The sequence below is a fragment of the Osmerus eperlanus genome, chromosome 5, assembly GCF_963692335.1.
Source record: "Osmerus eperlanus chromosome 5, fOsmEpe2.1, whole genome shotgun sequence".
In the NCBI taxonomy this organism is placed as follows: Eukaryota; Metazoa; Chordata; class Actinopteri; order Osmeriformes; family Osmeridae; genus Osmerus; species Osmerus eperlanus.
This window is the reverse complement of record NC_085022.1, coordinates 21,094,993-21,109,794: the sequence shown is the minus strand read 5'-3', so window position 1 is coordinate 21,109,794 and position 14,802 is coordinate 21,094,993. Positions and strand designations below refer to the sequence as shown.

Here is a 14,802-nt window from a genome sequence, read left to right as displayed (position 1 = left end):
AACAGGTGAGTTCATAAGACAATTCGGCAGTAGAGCAAGTGAACAGCGATGTTACAGGCTTGCTTTATAGTAGGCTATATGAATAAAACACATCAATAAAGGATCTATGTTTACGGTCAAGAACGGAACGATGGAATCGATACTCACTGCTTTTATAGTGGCATGCTCCGGTTTCTTCACGGTTTTTGCTGGAGGTAATGTAAGATTACAATTCAGTTCTGTACAACAGGTATTCCCTACTTCATTCACGAGTTAATAAAAAAATTAAATCACAGACATAACAGCCTAATTAATGTAGGCCTAATGACCTTATTTTGTCATACACTTTTGGAGGAATAATGTTGGATTCGGCTCCTGATTTTAGCCTTCTTGAGTCTCTGTGTGCATCCGCAAGCAGACGAAAGTGTTGATGTAAGATGTGTTGAATCATGAACTTAAGTTCATTATTGTTGCCTTTAAGTATTCGTATTGCAGTGGTTCAAAGTTATCGAAAGCTCAATTGGTCCAAAGCCATACAGTCTCATGATGATTTACAAATGAAATTACTGTATCTGGCACTTTAGTGAACTGTCTGTTACCATGTGACTTCACTCTGGACTTCGCACCCGGATGTGATGCAAAGTCACAGTGCCGGAGCATGTTAACCTGCCATCCCTGAATTGTTTACCTTAACACGTTTTTTGTTAGCCTATTAACTGAAGATGAGTTGTTGAACTCCAGGTTTCATACTTGACTGAGCATCTTGAAGAACTGGTTAAAGAGAGTAGTCAGTTGAGGTGAAAAACACCACCATCTCGACAGATGTGTTTGCGTAAGGATTCTGAATTATTTCCTAAACTGCCCATAATACACTGCTCAGTTGAGCATTTTCGGTCAAGTAGTTTACCAATTTGCTCCCAATTGTCCTGTCTGTCAAACTGAGTGAAAACGTGGTGATAAAAAAGTTAACCTTCATGCACCATTAACATTCACCTGCATATTGTGTGTTGTCAGCAAAAATACACTTTTGTTGTACACAGAGACTACAGTATCTACTGACTGCATGCAAAGCTTTTGGGCAAATGGGACCAGGGTAACTATACCTTAAGAACCACAGGTCAGACTCCTTCACTGTACGACTCACCATCAAAGGTGATTCAAGCGAGACATATTTTAACAGTCAAGTTATATTAAAGAAGAAAATAACACAGCTGTCTCAAATGCTAGTAAATATAATATCTTAGTGATGTGTGTTTGTGAGTAAGGAATTGTGCTTCTTGTGGTAGCCATGAGTTACATGTGGGGTGAGGGGGTTGTGTTCACCACACCTGCAAGAAGGCATTTGGTTTCAGCGTGCCTTCCAGATACTAGATGGCTGTCTCAAGCTTTCAAGACCAAGCGGACAGCATGAAGGCCTGTATTGTTTTTAGCTACTGCAGTCAATAATGGGAGCTGGGTCTTGTGTTCACAGAGTTGTGCACCAAAGCCCCTGAGTTTAAGCCCAGTGGGAAGCCATCTCAGCTACGGGAGACACTGGGCTCAACGGCATTCCTGAACTGTACCGCCCTCGTATCCTGGGACCCCCAGGACCAACCCTGTGACGCTCTCGTGTCCTGGAGAAAAGATGGCGGCCTTCTTTCAAATCATAGCCTGCACCCTCGGAATCTCTCCAAATGGTGAGTTAAGAAAGTCTCAGCCCGGATCCAGATAAACTCCTTGAACTGGATTTGTTTCAGTAGCTGTCGTAACAGGGGAGATTCAGGGGGCTACAGTGTTAATCTTTGTGGACGTGTGTGCCAGGCTCGTCAGCCCCACTCAGCAGATGCTGAACAGTGTGCTGGTGGTGAGGTTGAGGGAGGAGGAAGACTTTGGGCTGTACACCTGCAGAGTGGGAAATGCCTCCACCGACTTCAGTCTGCACAATATAAGTAAGATGGCAGGAACTCACATGGTGTTGTACATATTGTGTTCACCAACCACAGTAGGCCTCATGTATGTGGAACAGAGTCTGAAAATGATTAGAAGTAGAAAATAATATTTTATGACTTTCTGATTGTTTTCATGGTTTGTGTGTGTGTGTCTTGTGAGTAGACCGCCCCAGCCACACAGCTGCACTGATAGCTTCCATGATTCTCCTGCTTATCCTCACCACCTCCTCTATATTGTACTCCACATGCCACCTCAACATCCAACTCTGGTACAGGAATAAATATGGGGACTATGAGATCAATGGTGAGGATCCCCTCTGCCACATTCATTTGCTGAAAGAAGAAAACTGCACCTCCACAATGTTTGAGAAATGTTTTTCATTTTTTTAATTCACATTCGGTCTACCTCATCAGATGGAAAGATATATGATGCTTACATCTCTTACGTAAACAATAATAACGACAGGAAGTTTGTCAACTTCATCCTCAAACCTCACTTGGAGAATAAGCATGGACACAAACTGCACCTCAATAACAACAACATCCTGCCTGGTTCAGGTAACGACAGAACACAGATATCTGCTGCGGCCAATGATGGTCGTAAATCGGAACTTGAAAAGCATGAACTTAAATGGGAAAATCTTTGTCTGCAGAGCCGTCCGCAGAACTGTTGATGAATGTGAGCCGTTGCCGGCGGCTAATCTTAGTGCTCTCTCACCCCTACCTGGAACAGGATTGGTGCTCCAACAACTTCAGGTCAGATCTTATCAGCCCGTTAGACCCACGCAGTAATGTATTGACTTGACTATGATGCATTCTGGAAAGCAACAGTGTCACCCAATGGATCCCAAACCTATTTTTCCATGACGCCATAGGTGGTCACTGTTGTCATAACATTACATCGGGCATGTGTGTTTTTCTTAGGCAGAGCCTTCTGCATGTGTTGGAGCTGTCCCAGCAGCTCATCGTCATTATGTTTGAGGGCCAATCCAAACACATGAGCAAGGAGATCATGTTTCTGCTCAAGGAGCACGAGAAGCACCTCACCGTGCTAAACTGGAGCAACTACTCAATTGTAAGGCCAAGCAAACCTAACAGCTCCATTCAGTGTTGAAGATGTTGTATTACATCACTTGTTGGTGAAATATGTAGATAGATGTACAGTACAGTTATAGTAGTAGCCCATATAATAGCCTATATTTTTTCATATTGCACCTAAATCAAAAGTTGTTTTATGCTGTGTTTACACCAAACGCGAAGCGAATTATTCGCACGAATGAAGACAATTTTCGCTTCGCGTTCGTTTGTGTTTATTCGCGCGAATCTCTAGGAGGCAACCTTATTTCTCGTCGTCAACTATGTCCGAAATGTATACTATAAACGAATACGAAGTAGTGTCGTATAGCAGAGGATGCCCACAAACAGCTACGATACTATTGCCCTCCATTTCTTAAACGTCAGTGAAATCTCAACACTGATAAACTTTCGCCACACGGTGTCACGCGAATTTTTCGCTTGAGTTGAAAATGTTCAATGAAAGACGCAATAGACTCGAATTCGCGTTTGCATTGACTTTACATGTAATCTCATCATCGCTTCGCGTTTGTTGTGTGAATACAGCATTATGCTAGAACTCCTTACCCAAAAGCCCACTAGTAAGCTTTAACTGTGGCAGAGTTTGATGCACAGTATGGTGTTATTACAGACCCCATCGTCAGTGTTCTGGAAGAAGCTGGCCCTGGCCATGCCCCGCAGCGTGGTCCTCCACAGTCACGCCGCTGGAGACCCCCAGACCCTGCTCCAGGACGACAAGGACCCCATGCTGACCCTGAACCCAGACTACCTGGACTGCCGTCCAGACCCAGACCCCTCAGGTGACCTAGGTAGGATCACCAATGACCAGCCGACACAGTGATGTAGCCTACGCGGAGAATTGTTGCATAATACTTGCTACCTGGAAGTGTAACCCGGTGCTTTGCTGGCAGGTGTGCGCGTGCCTGTGTGCAGGGCGCTCACTTCCAGAGCACCCGCTCTCCCCGCTGCTCCTGCACCAGCGACTAAAGCTAATCAGTCAGACATCGACGTGTCAGACCTGGGCTCTCGTAACTATGGAGCCCCCACGGACTTCTACCGCCTGGTTACAGACGAAGACGTGTAACCTGGACAACCCTCGATACTCCAGCCTCCGTCACTCACAGAGCGCTGTGGGGAACACACATGGGCTCTCACCAGCTGTGTCATATTTTTCAGTTTCCAAGTTAAAATATGTTACTGTATTTGAAATGTTATTGACATTGGAACGTTTCTGTTATTTTTACTAGACGTTAGGTTTTTATATTTCAATAATCCATACACAAATTTACACTTATCATAATTGTTGTAAGTGCTATAGTGCTTTAATGTTAAGGCCATTGATTGTTATTGTTAATAATTGGTCAATTCTAATCAGATTTCATATGGTTCCGACATCTTCAGATGTAAACATCTGTGATCCTCCCACAATATCCTGTTGAAATTGTACATAAGAGCTCAAACTTTACTCAGTTGATCACCTTCTACTCCAGCAGAGGGCAAAATTGAGTCAGATGTCTCATGCAAATATGCCTTATTCAACAATGGATTATATCAATAGAATAACATGTTTCTTATTCTTGTCTATTACATATATCTCTGTGTTGTCAGTATGATATGAATGTGTACGATTGTGTAAAGAAGATTAAAAAAGATAAGATGGTGTTTATACGGTCTCTAATAGCTTTGTTGTGAACATTGTATTGTTCTTGGAAGGAGGGTGTGTCAAGCAAAGGACTGTAGGAATCCTGTCTGGGCAGAGGCAGGTAAGAAACAGGGAGGGACAAACAGGATTACAAAGCCTAAGGCCCCGTCTATGTTCATACATTGCATGTTTATTGAAACGTACGCATTTTACACATCGGCAGTTACCTAATGAAAAGTACATCCAAATAATTCCATCCACAGGCACACATACGTCATAGACATATGTGTCATGACTTTAGGAGCAGAGGGGATGCATATTTTCAGGCACGGCATTGCAATACCAAAGTTAATGTATGACATTACAACATCAGCCTGGATTACATTTAATATAGTTTTCATCTGTAGTAACTAATTTAATTGTTTAACATTTCTACAAAATATGTACTGCAGCAGGCCCTGAAAGTGGATCCATATTCAATAATAAACTCCATCCAATACTTGAAAAGAAATGTGGAAAACAGCTCTTTACCCCTTATTAATTATTACTCCATAATTTGTATGTTTATACAGGTACACACACATCAGTAGTTTTGGGCATACAAACATCTATGAAAACATACAATTATAACATTCAACTGGAATTATACCTCAGTGTTCTCCAGACAACTTAAACCTACCAAAAATATAACACAGAAAAAAATAATAGATATATAATCGAGAGCATCTAAAAAGCAGTGATTATCCAAAAAATTAAGAATGCACCATTTAGATTAGATACTAGAGAATATGTTTTTAATTAACAGAGACAAACTCATAACAGAGTCTTTCTTACTGTTTCCTCAAGCCTGATAGCTAATCACCCAGGTCCCTTACTGATGGGCTACTGATGCTGTGTAAAGCCACACAACAGGGGCCAAAGTCTCAAGCCTTATCAGCACCATAAACAGCCCAACCTAGGATCGGTACCATATTCTAACTGGGTGTATGAAACAGAAGGAGGCATGCAAAACTGGTCACATGACTTACATCCATATACATGTTACGATGAGAAGCAAATCCCTGATTACTTTGAACATAAAGCAATTATACAGGCTAAAATGGGCATTAAGGGGCTTGTGAATTCAAAGTAGAAGTCCATTAGAGGACACCCACACAAGGTCCATCTTATTGTGACTTGCATTGCACTGTTAGTGTTAAGTCCTTTCATTCCAAGTGCATGGGAAGAGCCCACGGGGTCTTCCACTGTTGTGCATGACTTAAAATCACCACACTGTTTATTAGGTATACCGATCCCAAAGACCTTGCACGTATTGTTCTTCTTTAGATTGTCAAGTCTGCAAAGTCGTTTCGTGTGAAGCCTTTCTGCAAGAGACAAATGAGAAAACCAAGTGTCAGCGTTGTTTATGGATAAATGAACGCCACATCAATGTAGGGTTTGATCCTGGGAGGCACTAACAACACCTGTCATTCTCTTGTTATTCGTTTGAATATCACAATGACCTTTGAGACTAGCTTCATTATTCATCCAGATTTGACCCAGGCTGTTCAACCTTTTAGAAGTAAACTCCATCTAGCTTGCAGACTAAGTGAACAAAGAAGTACTGAGTTGTTGGGACATGCTGATCAGGAAGTCAGATAAAAGCCACAGGGCTGGGAGTGGCATGCTCCGATCTCCTGCCAGACCCCTCCCTACTAGGTGTGTCTGAGTGATTATAAACACAACACGAGTGAAAACTGTTACGAATCTCAAATGCTGAACATGAATCACCCTGTTCTGGGTAATACAGGGTATGGAATGTGTCCCTATCTCACACTGAGAAAGAGAGACAAAGATTTGAAAGAGGTGTAGATGACTGAATGTGGGGATTTCTGTAAAAGGATTCAAGTGAAATCTCAAACTGATGAAGATCAATCCCAAAACGTCATAATTTCTTTGTGTGTGTGTTTGTGTGTGTCTGCTTATCTACGGGCAGGGATCTGGTAGAACAGGAACATGATACACTTGAATGTGGAGCAGTTAGAACACAGAAATTCTACAGGGAATATCCTCAGGCGTCATTATTAATACATGTTCCCAACACCTGCTGTAAGTTCATTTTATAAATACAACATGCTGCAGAAGCAGATCCAAAACATTGACTATCATCTCCCAGAAAGACCTCAATGAACCCCTTTCCCGGAACGTGTTGTTAAAACATCGTCAGTAGCCTCAAAGTGAGAGTAAAACTTTCACAGTGAATCGGTGTAACAAAATGGCCACACGGTCGCGTTCTGGTCACTGACCTGTTTGTAGTCTTTGTGTAGCTTCTTGTACTGAAACATGTTGGAGAGGACAGTAGAGGCTGCCTTGGCAGCTTTCAATTTCCCAGGACTGGAAAACAACAGAGGCAAGTTAACAATGAGCGTCTGTCCTTGGGAAGCGAGGGCATGCAAATCCGAGGGAAATTCAGTGTTCAACCACATGATCTAGGAGGTCTCTCATTTGTGAAGAACTATGATGTTTTTGGTTCACTTTGTATATTTGTGTATGTGTATGCATATAGCTGCAAATTAACACAATTGCATTCCTTCCTCACTCCATACCTGCTGTCATGGGAGTTCTTGATTGCCACGAGTTTCTGCAGTCCATCAAAAAAGGTGACATCTCTAGCGGCAACAGAGCTGCTAGTCACCAGGTTGTTCAGGGTGCCACAGATGTTGACAACCACTTCGCTGGACGGCAAAGTCTGACGACCATCGCTAGGCAACTTGGACACCAAATTGTTCACCACCTTAGTAGCTGAGGGCACAAACATTTGAGTCAAAGGTTCTGTTCTTTTCTAGACAAGAGAGACAAGTTTTCCCTGTTTCTTTGTTAGTCGTCTACAAATGTGAGACTCGCAGTTGTACTCTATGGCTCTCAGGGAGATGATTGGAAGTGGATTATCTTACATTTACATTTAGTCATTTAGCAGACACTCTTATCCAGAGCGACTTACAGTAAGTACAGGGACATTCCCCCCGAGGCAAGTAGGGTGAAGTGCCTTGCCCAAGGACACAACGTAATTTGGCACGGCCGGGAATCGAACTGGCAACCTTCAGATTACTAGCCCGATTCCCTAACCGCTCAGCCACCTGACTCCCAATGAGAGATCCCAGTGAGAGATCCCAGTGAGAGATCTTGCGACTGATGTCGATGATAAAGAGAGTGACTGAGGACACTGACCAACGTCATTCTTGTCCTTGGCATGGCGGGACAGGTTCCGGAGGAAGCCAGTGAGAGATCGCAGCTCCAGGTCGTTGTTGGTCCGTAGGAGGTCCAGCACCAGCGGCAGCATCCTCTCCTGCTCCAGGGCCACACGGCTCAGCACTGACGCCCACTGGGGGAGGGAGGGGAGGAACAGGAAAGCAGGAAAGGGGGAAAAGGGAGGAATGGGAGAGACAGAGCAGGATTATTCACTGTATCCGCAATACTTTATACTATATATTGTAAATAGGGAGTCAGGTGGCTGAGCGGTTAGGGAAGCGGGCTAGTAATCAGAAGGTTGCCAGTTCGATTCCCGTCCGTGCCATATGACGTTGTGTCCTTGGGCAAGGCACTTCACCCTACTTGCCTCGGGGGGTATGTCCCTGTACTTACTGTAAGTCGCTCTGGATAAGAGCGTCTGCTAAATGACTACATGTAAATGCATATTCTATACTTATTTGGTCATTCATATATTTTGTATCCTTCTGACCTCCTGGATAGTGTTACATATCTACCTATCTACCTACTGCTGTAACAGTGTGATTTCCTAGCTGCGATCAATAGTGCTACTCTACTCTCCTCTGATCTGTGAACACTGAAACACAGCCTTAGAGAGCAACGGGCAGTAACTCAACAGAGGAGTGTTCTGATCTTGGAGGCGCTGAGTATGCTTGTGTGTGTGTGTGTGTGTGTGTGTGTGTGTCCGCTCACCCGCTTGTCTCCTGCTGTGACGTTCTGCAGGGCCCCAGCGGCAGCCTCGCGGGTCGTCGTGTTGATCTCACAGTGTTGCAGCACGCGGTTGTACAGACCTACCACCTGGGGGTGCCACAGCCACTCCAGCCCCTTTGGCACCCGGGCCACCTCGGTGAACGTGGACAGGTCCTGGTTGTTTCTCTGTAAGAAGAGAGACAGGGTATGGAGTCACTTCAAACTACAAATGAGAGGATCCAGGGGTTCGTCAGGGGGTGTGGGTTGAGTGGCAGCTGGACTGGATCTACTAGAGACGTACGTTTTTGGCTTTTTTGCCCTGAGGGGTGAAGCAGCCGATGGCCTCGCCTTTGGAGGAGCTCTGAGCCCTAGACGGTCCCTCTAGGCGCAACATGGCGGAGGGAGGCATCTCACTGTACAGCTGGTAGGAGAGGTTCCTCAAGACACACACAGCATTCTCAACTCCCTGAAGACACACAGACACACACAGTGGTGAGAGTTCAAAATCAAAACAAACATTTTTGGGGGGGGAGTTCGGGTTAGTAAAGGTTTAGTCAGGTTCGAGACAGTCCATTGTGCTCCGCCTCACCTTATCTTCAACTTTTTGGCACTCCAAGGAGCTCTGGATGTAGGACACCAGGGCGTCCACCAACCCATTAGTTTCCCTCATCAGCTGCCGAGTTTTCTCGTTCACCGAACTCAGGTTCCTGGGGTCAGCAGGGCACACGAACAAGCCAGAGAATGAACATAACTCATAGTTACGTAAGCTAATTTACAGTACCTCAAGAATAGGACAGACCTGTGGAATGTGGAAAACACCGAACAGAATGGTGTGTGTGTGTGTGTGTATGTGTTTGTGGTACTGCCTGTGTGGTACCTGAGGCATCCAGTGGTGTTGTAGAAGATGTCGGTTTCGGAGGGGGTCTGTTGGATGCTCTCTGCGTCTCCGCTTCCTGATAGGGGGATGAGGATCTTGTCTGTCAGCTCAGGGAGGGACTCTTTGGCCAGTTTCTCCTTCAGGTTGTCTTTGGAGGACAGGTTCCACAGGATCCCTGCACAGACAACCGACTGTCAATGAGATGCATTTTGTTTTACCTCAGACAAGAACCAGGATTCGTTTGTATTCAAATGTCTTCCTGGTTGTAACTGAAAGAAAATCTCTCTTTTTGTATATGCCGACATGAGGTGTTCTGTGTGACCAATGACCTATGACTAATGCCACGGAAAAAGTCATGTAAATCAGTATGCAGTCAAAACAGCTGTGTGGAGCTTCTCCCCCGATACAACAGACATGACATGTCTGGATATCGAGACAAACCTCTTATTCCTCCAGTCTGCTAAAATGGTGACAGGGCCCTGATTCATAGAGGGAGTGGCACTGCAGGCTCTGCAGGCCTAGACAAATCCCGTACCATCTCTCCTATCACACCTTGACAACCGAGGGCTCCTCCTACTATGTACACTCACAAACACACCCAACCCAGGTCAAAGGACTGTGTTCCCGCACCCACTCCTGACAGCACACGTATAAGCACCAACATAAGTACACTTTCCCTCCTGTTCTGGATCAGGCTGACCTGTTCGTCATTGTAAAACTTTTAAGATTGAAGGTTTTATGACTTTTAGGTTTTATATATATTTTATTTTTTCTTATCTTTTTATTCAGAAATATTGCTAATTTGCTAAAAGGATGTCGCAATGAAGTGGTCACAGATTTACATTTCATAATTCTTCAGTAGCAAAACTTTCTTGATATGGTAGTTGTAATTATTCATTAACAACAAACCAAAGAAAATGTGCTTTTGGTTCCATATAAAATGTCAAATTTCTTTAAATAATGGGTATATTATATAACTACACCTCGTAACATAACAAGAACAATTCATCACAATGGAATTTCAAAATCCAAAAAGCCCAATAATAATAATAATTTGCTGCAACCACAGGTTATGCTGACGGAACAGAGCTACTACACAGGTAAACCTCGTTATGGGGGTCCGATGGCTGAGCGGTTAGGGAATCGGGCTATTAATCAGAAGGTTGCCGGTTCGATTCCTGGCCTTGCAAAATTACGTTGTGTCCTTGGGCAAGGCACTTCACCCTACTTGCCTCGGGGGGGAATGTCCCTGTACTTACTGCAAGTCGCTCTGGATAAGAGCGTCTGCTAAATGACTAAATGCAAATGTCATCCTACCAGTGATGTTTTTGCGGAGCTCGTCATCATGCTCCTTCAGGGCTTCGATGAGGCTTGGGATCCCGTCCTCCTCGATCAGGGCCACTTTGTTGTCCATGTTTTCATAGATGAGGTTGCGCATGGCCCCAGTGGCGTAGCGCTGCACCTCTTCGCTGTTGCTGTTGAAGAGCCTCACCAACTCAGGGATCCCCTTGCAGCGGCGCACCTGGGCGAGGGAGAGAGGGAGAGTTGTCTGAAGTTAAAACTCTGTGCAGTTCCCCCCCCCCCCCACTTGGGAAAATGTACAGTACCAGTAGCCCTATAGCCCATATGAGCTTGAACCTAATATATGGTAGCATCCTAGTATTCTTGCTGTGTTTGTGCTATAGTAATGGTTGACTGCTTAGCATGAATGGCATATAGTACAAGTTTAATAGTAATTAACTTAAGAAAGAGTTGAAGTCGAAGAGGGGGACAAACACAGACAGTTTGTGTTCAACTGTTGATTATTATAATGATGTACGCTTATTTGTGGACACACAGTAGATTTCTTTTTTTTTTTTTTTAAGATCAGACAAAGAAGACCAAGATGGCAGTCAGTCGATCCTTTTACCTCATTCTTGGCATCGCTGTTGTTGTAACACTCGTGCTGGATGTAGGCTGCACCCAGGACCTGCATGTTAGCTTCAGGGTCAGTCAGGTACCTGATGGCTGTGGGCATGTCCAGGTTCTGGATTCTGTTCAGTAAAAAGAGACCCCGAAACCCTAAAATTACTTCATTGGCTAACAAGTGTATGCCAAGACTCAAGACTGCAGACGTGACTCAAGACGTGAGTTGTTGACTCACGTCAACAACCGGAAGAATGTAATGATTTACGAGTGTAATGTATGGTGTGTGTGTTTGTATTACTTTCATCACACTGTGGTCTTCCTAACCTCAGGTTGTTGAGCAAAATATGAAGCCTGAAACTGCCCTAGTGACACACCCAAACCAGTCCTTCCACTTTGGAGACCCATCAAAATACAGCTCATGTGAAATGTTCATCACACACTCTCTCACTGAAACCTCCCTGTTCCTATTGAATTTCAGTCTGTTCACTCAACTGTCAAGGGGAAGTGTTAGCCATACTGTGTCATTTGATGATTTCACCCTCCGGAAATCTGTCAATTTAACACGACAGTGCTGTGTGTTTCTAGCACAGATGGAGCTTTGAGACAGTGGGGATGACCATGGTCGTGTCTTACCCGTTGAGGTGACTCATGCTACCAGTGAAGTCCATCCCGTCCACGACATCCATGCCCTTGCCCACGCTGTGGACACTCTTAAGCGACATGGCGCGGGACATGGTCGGTCGCTGCTGCATGATCATAATGTTTCCCTGGGAAACGGAGGGCATGATGAACTCCTCCCCTCCGTAGGCGCTGCCCACGGTGGACATCTGGTGCTGCATGGCGGAGCCCCCGGACATGGAGCCCCCGGACATGGAGCCCCCGGACATGGAGCCCATGCTCATGCGGTTGTTCCTGTTGTTAATCCGGCTGATGGTGCGGTAGGCTGGACCCTTGAAGGAGTGAGTCTGGACCATCATCTCCCCCTCCCCTGCAGCCATGCCTCCACCGCGGGCCAGGGTCCCACTCACTGAGCCCCCACCTTGCCTCATCTGGGAGCTGGAGTAGCTGTTGACGGAGCTGTAGTTTGGCTGGCGGACGAAGGTGGCGTCACGGTCGGAGATCAGGCTGCCCTCACTGCCGTCCTGGGCCATCCAGGCCGCCACTGGGGAGGGCTGCTGAGGAAGGGTGTGCAGCCGCAGGGAGCGCAGAGATATGGTCTCCAGATCAGGTCTGCTGAGGGTGCGGGTCATGGGGACCACCTGCTGCCTGGTTCCCTGGTAGCCTCCTAGACGTATGTCTTCATGGTGGTACACACTACCGCCCCCACCTCCTCCTCCTCCACCTCCTCCACCCATGCTCATCCTCTGGAACTGGCCCATGTCTACAGCCGAGCGTGTAGAGAAGCCACCATGAGATGTCTGGGACATTCGGGGAGCCTGGGTGAATGGAAAAGCAAGAGTCAACACATTTACATTAACATTTAGTCATTATCCAGAGCGACTTACATTAAGTACAGGGACATTCTCCCCGAGGCAAGTAGGGTGAAGTGCCTTGCCCAAGGACACAACGTCATTTGGCACAGCCGGGGAATCGAACTGGCAACCTTCAGATTACTAGCCCGCTTCCCTAACCGCTTAGCCACCTGACTCCCACAAGGTAGAACACGACCAGCATGAGTCATCGCAATAAGGGAGTGGTGGAATGCCGTAGACTATATTGACGTAAGTGACGTAAAAGTCTTTCACTTACGATGACAAGGTTTGCTCAATTGTGGGTTTACGTTCGACAGAAAGTGGTGAATCACATTTAAAATGAAGAGTGTCAGTCTACTGTTTTGTGAGGCTTGATGAGTCAAGACATCTCGTTGGAATAGTCTGTGATTAGCTACAGTGTAATAGCATTACAATGTTCTCCGGTGCTACTGGAAATAGGATGGAATCTAGAGGGAGGACTTAAGGCCCAGAACTGGCTAGTAGGAGAGTGTAAAATACCACACTAGTAGACCCCAGAGAGGCTGACTAGGCTGTGTGAAACCAACAGAACGACAGTGATGTATTAGTTGTTCATGAAAGGACAGATTCATGCAAGCAGACGGGTTTGAACACGGGTGGTTGTTTTGCTTTGAGATGTGGGTCTGTTTTACTCACCATGACTGGCCTGGAGGGTGCATACACATAGGACTTGGAGCTGAACCCTGGGCTGTAGGTCGAGTACTTCATAGCTGAAGAAACACCATATTCTAGAAATAAAGATATATAGATATTGTTTGAAATAAACGCATTTACTAGTGATATGACAGATTATGAAGCTAAGACAGTACAATTGGCTATTTAAGTAGAGGAACCCTCTGCGAATAGTTTCTCTCAAGTTTATAGATTTCTATAAAACCTACTGATTGAATGATTCTAGCTGGATCATATCCTTTATCATAATGATGTTTGGAAAGACTAAGTGGTTTCAAAAGGACATTTGGGAGTTACACTTCAGGAACAAACTTAATGACCTGAAATGGCTGTAAAGCAGAAAAGGTTGACTTAATCACAAGTCCCATAAAGTGTGTCACCTCACTGTCAGCCACTGAGACCATAGTACACTAGCCTATAAAATATTTTCATGGAATGCAGTAACATATACAATTCCCTCACAGCCAGACATTCAACACCTGATCTGCTGAACTGCATGACCTCACTGGGTCACCCAATGCTAGGAGTGTGTGCTTTATATGGGGAGTCAGGTGGCTGAGTGGTTAGGGAATCGGGCTAGTAATCAGAAGGTTACCGGTTTGATTCCCGCCCGTGCAAAATGACATTGTGTCCTGGGGCAAGGCACTTCACCCTACTTGCCTCGGGGGAATGACCCTGTACTTACTGTAAGTCGCTCTGGATAAGAGCGTCTGCTAAATGACTAAATCTAAATGTATATACTGTACTTGCACCGGTCCTACACTCTGGCTACACAGTGTCAGACTCGCTCCATTAGAACAGCATTGACAGCAACAATCCCTGGGCTCTTGATAGGAGAGCTGTGTGGCATGAAGACACTTCATATCAGGAGCAGAAGACAACCGGCTCACTGACACTGTTGGTCACTCAAAATCAGGACTCTCTTGTCTCAATACAATGTCATATTCAGAGGCAAAACGTCAGTTGTTATAGATGTCATTTTCCATGTGTACAAATAACCTACTGTTAAACACTATCTGAAAGCCTGAGGCTTGTGTACACTGTTTATGGGGAGCGATAGAGAGCATGACTTCTTATGGAAGCCTAAAATAATTTGAATGACTATAACTCAGATATTTGTATGCAACATCCTGACAAAGGCAACATGTGGGGACGAAATAAGCACTACGAAATAAATCATCTGATCACATGTCAAATCTTTCATGTTTCTGCAAGTCCTTCGTTCAGTGAGAATGTAATTATTTGTGAGAAATGAAAGGGAGAGGCCAGGGTTGT

At 45.1% G+C, this 14,802-nt stretch overlaps 2 protein-coding genes across 3 annotated transcripts in view; one reads left to right on the top strand and one right to left on the bottom strand.

The window, feature by feature from the left end:
• The first annotated feature begins 11 nt into the window (after window positions 1–11).
• On the top strand, window positions 12–4,638 carry sigirr (single immunoglobulin and toll-interleukin 1 receptor (TIR) domain). The gene is made up of 9 exons (XM_062462606.1): window positions 12–194; window positions 1,451–1,655; window positions 1,780–1,907; window positions 2,071–2,211; window positions 2,322–2,465; window positions 2,561–2,663; window positions 2,832–2,982; window positions 3,613–3,790; window positions 3,893–4,638. The coding sequence occupies exons 1-9, from the start codon at window positions 107–109 to the stop codon at window positions 4,063–4,065; spliced, it is 1,311 nt and encodes a 436-aa protein (XP_062318590.1). The 5' UTR covers window positions 12–106; the 3' UTR covers window positions 4,066–4,638.
• A 155-nt stretch (window positions 4,639–4,793) lies between these two features.
• The window catches only part of pkp3a (plakophilin 3a), a 12,819-nt gene continuing 2,810 nt past the window's right edge, over window positions 4,794–14,802 (bottom strand). For both annotated transcript variants that reach the window (XM_062462565.1, XM_062462563.1), the window contains 12 exons: window positions 13,492–13,583; window positions 11,978–12,780; window positions 11,346–11,469; window positions 10,754–10,958; window positions 9,437–9,611; window positions 9,149–9,266; window positions 8,861–9,025; window positions 8,563–8,745; window positions 7,831–7,984; window positions 7,209–7,404; window positions 6,909–6,996; window positions 4,794–5,987 (listed from right to left, as the gene is read on the bottom strand). In XM_062462565.1, the coding sequence (XP_062318549.1) occupies window positions 5,946–5,987; window positions 6,909–6,996; window positions 7,209–7,404; window positions 7,831–7,984; window positions 8,563–8,745; window positions 8,861–9,025; window positions 9,149–9,266; window positions 9,437–9,611; window positions 10,754–10,958; window positions 11,346–11,469; window positions 11,978–12,780; window positions 13,492–13,583 (2,345 nt within the window). In that variant the 3' untranslated portion in view covers window positions 4,794–5,945. The remainder of the gene's footprint in view (window positions 5,988–6,908; window positions 6,997–7,208; window positions 7,405–7,830; window positions 7,985–8,562; window positions 8,746–8,860; window positions 9,026–9,148; window positions 9,267–9,436; window positions 9,612–10,753; window positions 10,959–11,345; window positions 11,470–11,977; window positions 12,781–13,491; window positions 13,584–14,802) is intronic.

Coding starts and splice junctions, on each gene's coding strand:
- sigirr (XM_062462606.1), top strand. CDS start 107: ATGTTTACGGTCAAGAACGGAACGATGGAATCGATACTCACTGCTTTT. Junction 1,656..1,779: donor CCTCGGAATCTCTCCAAATG/GTGAGTTAAGAA, acceptor CGTGTGTGCCAG/GCTCGTCAGCCCCACTCAGC. Junction 3,791..3,892: donor AGACCCCTCAGGTGACCTAG/GTAGGATCACCA, acceptor CTTTGCTGGCAG/GTGTGCGCGTGCCTGTGTGC.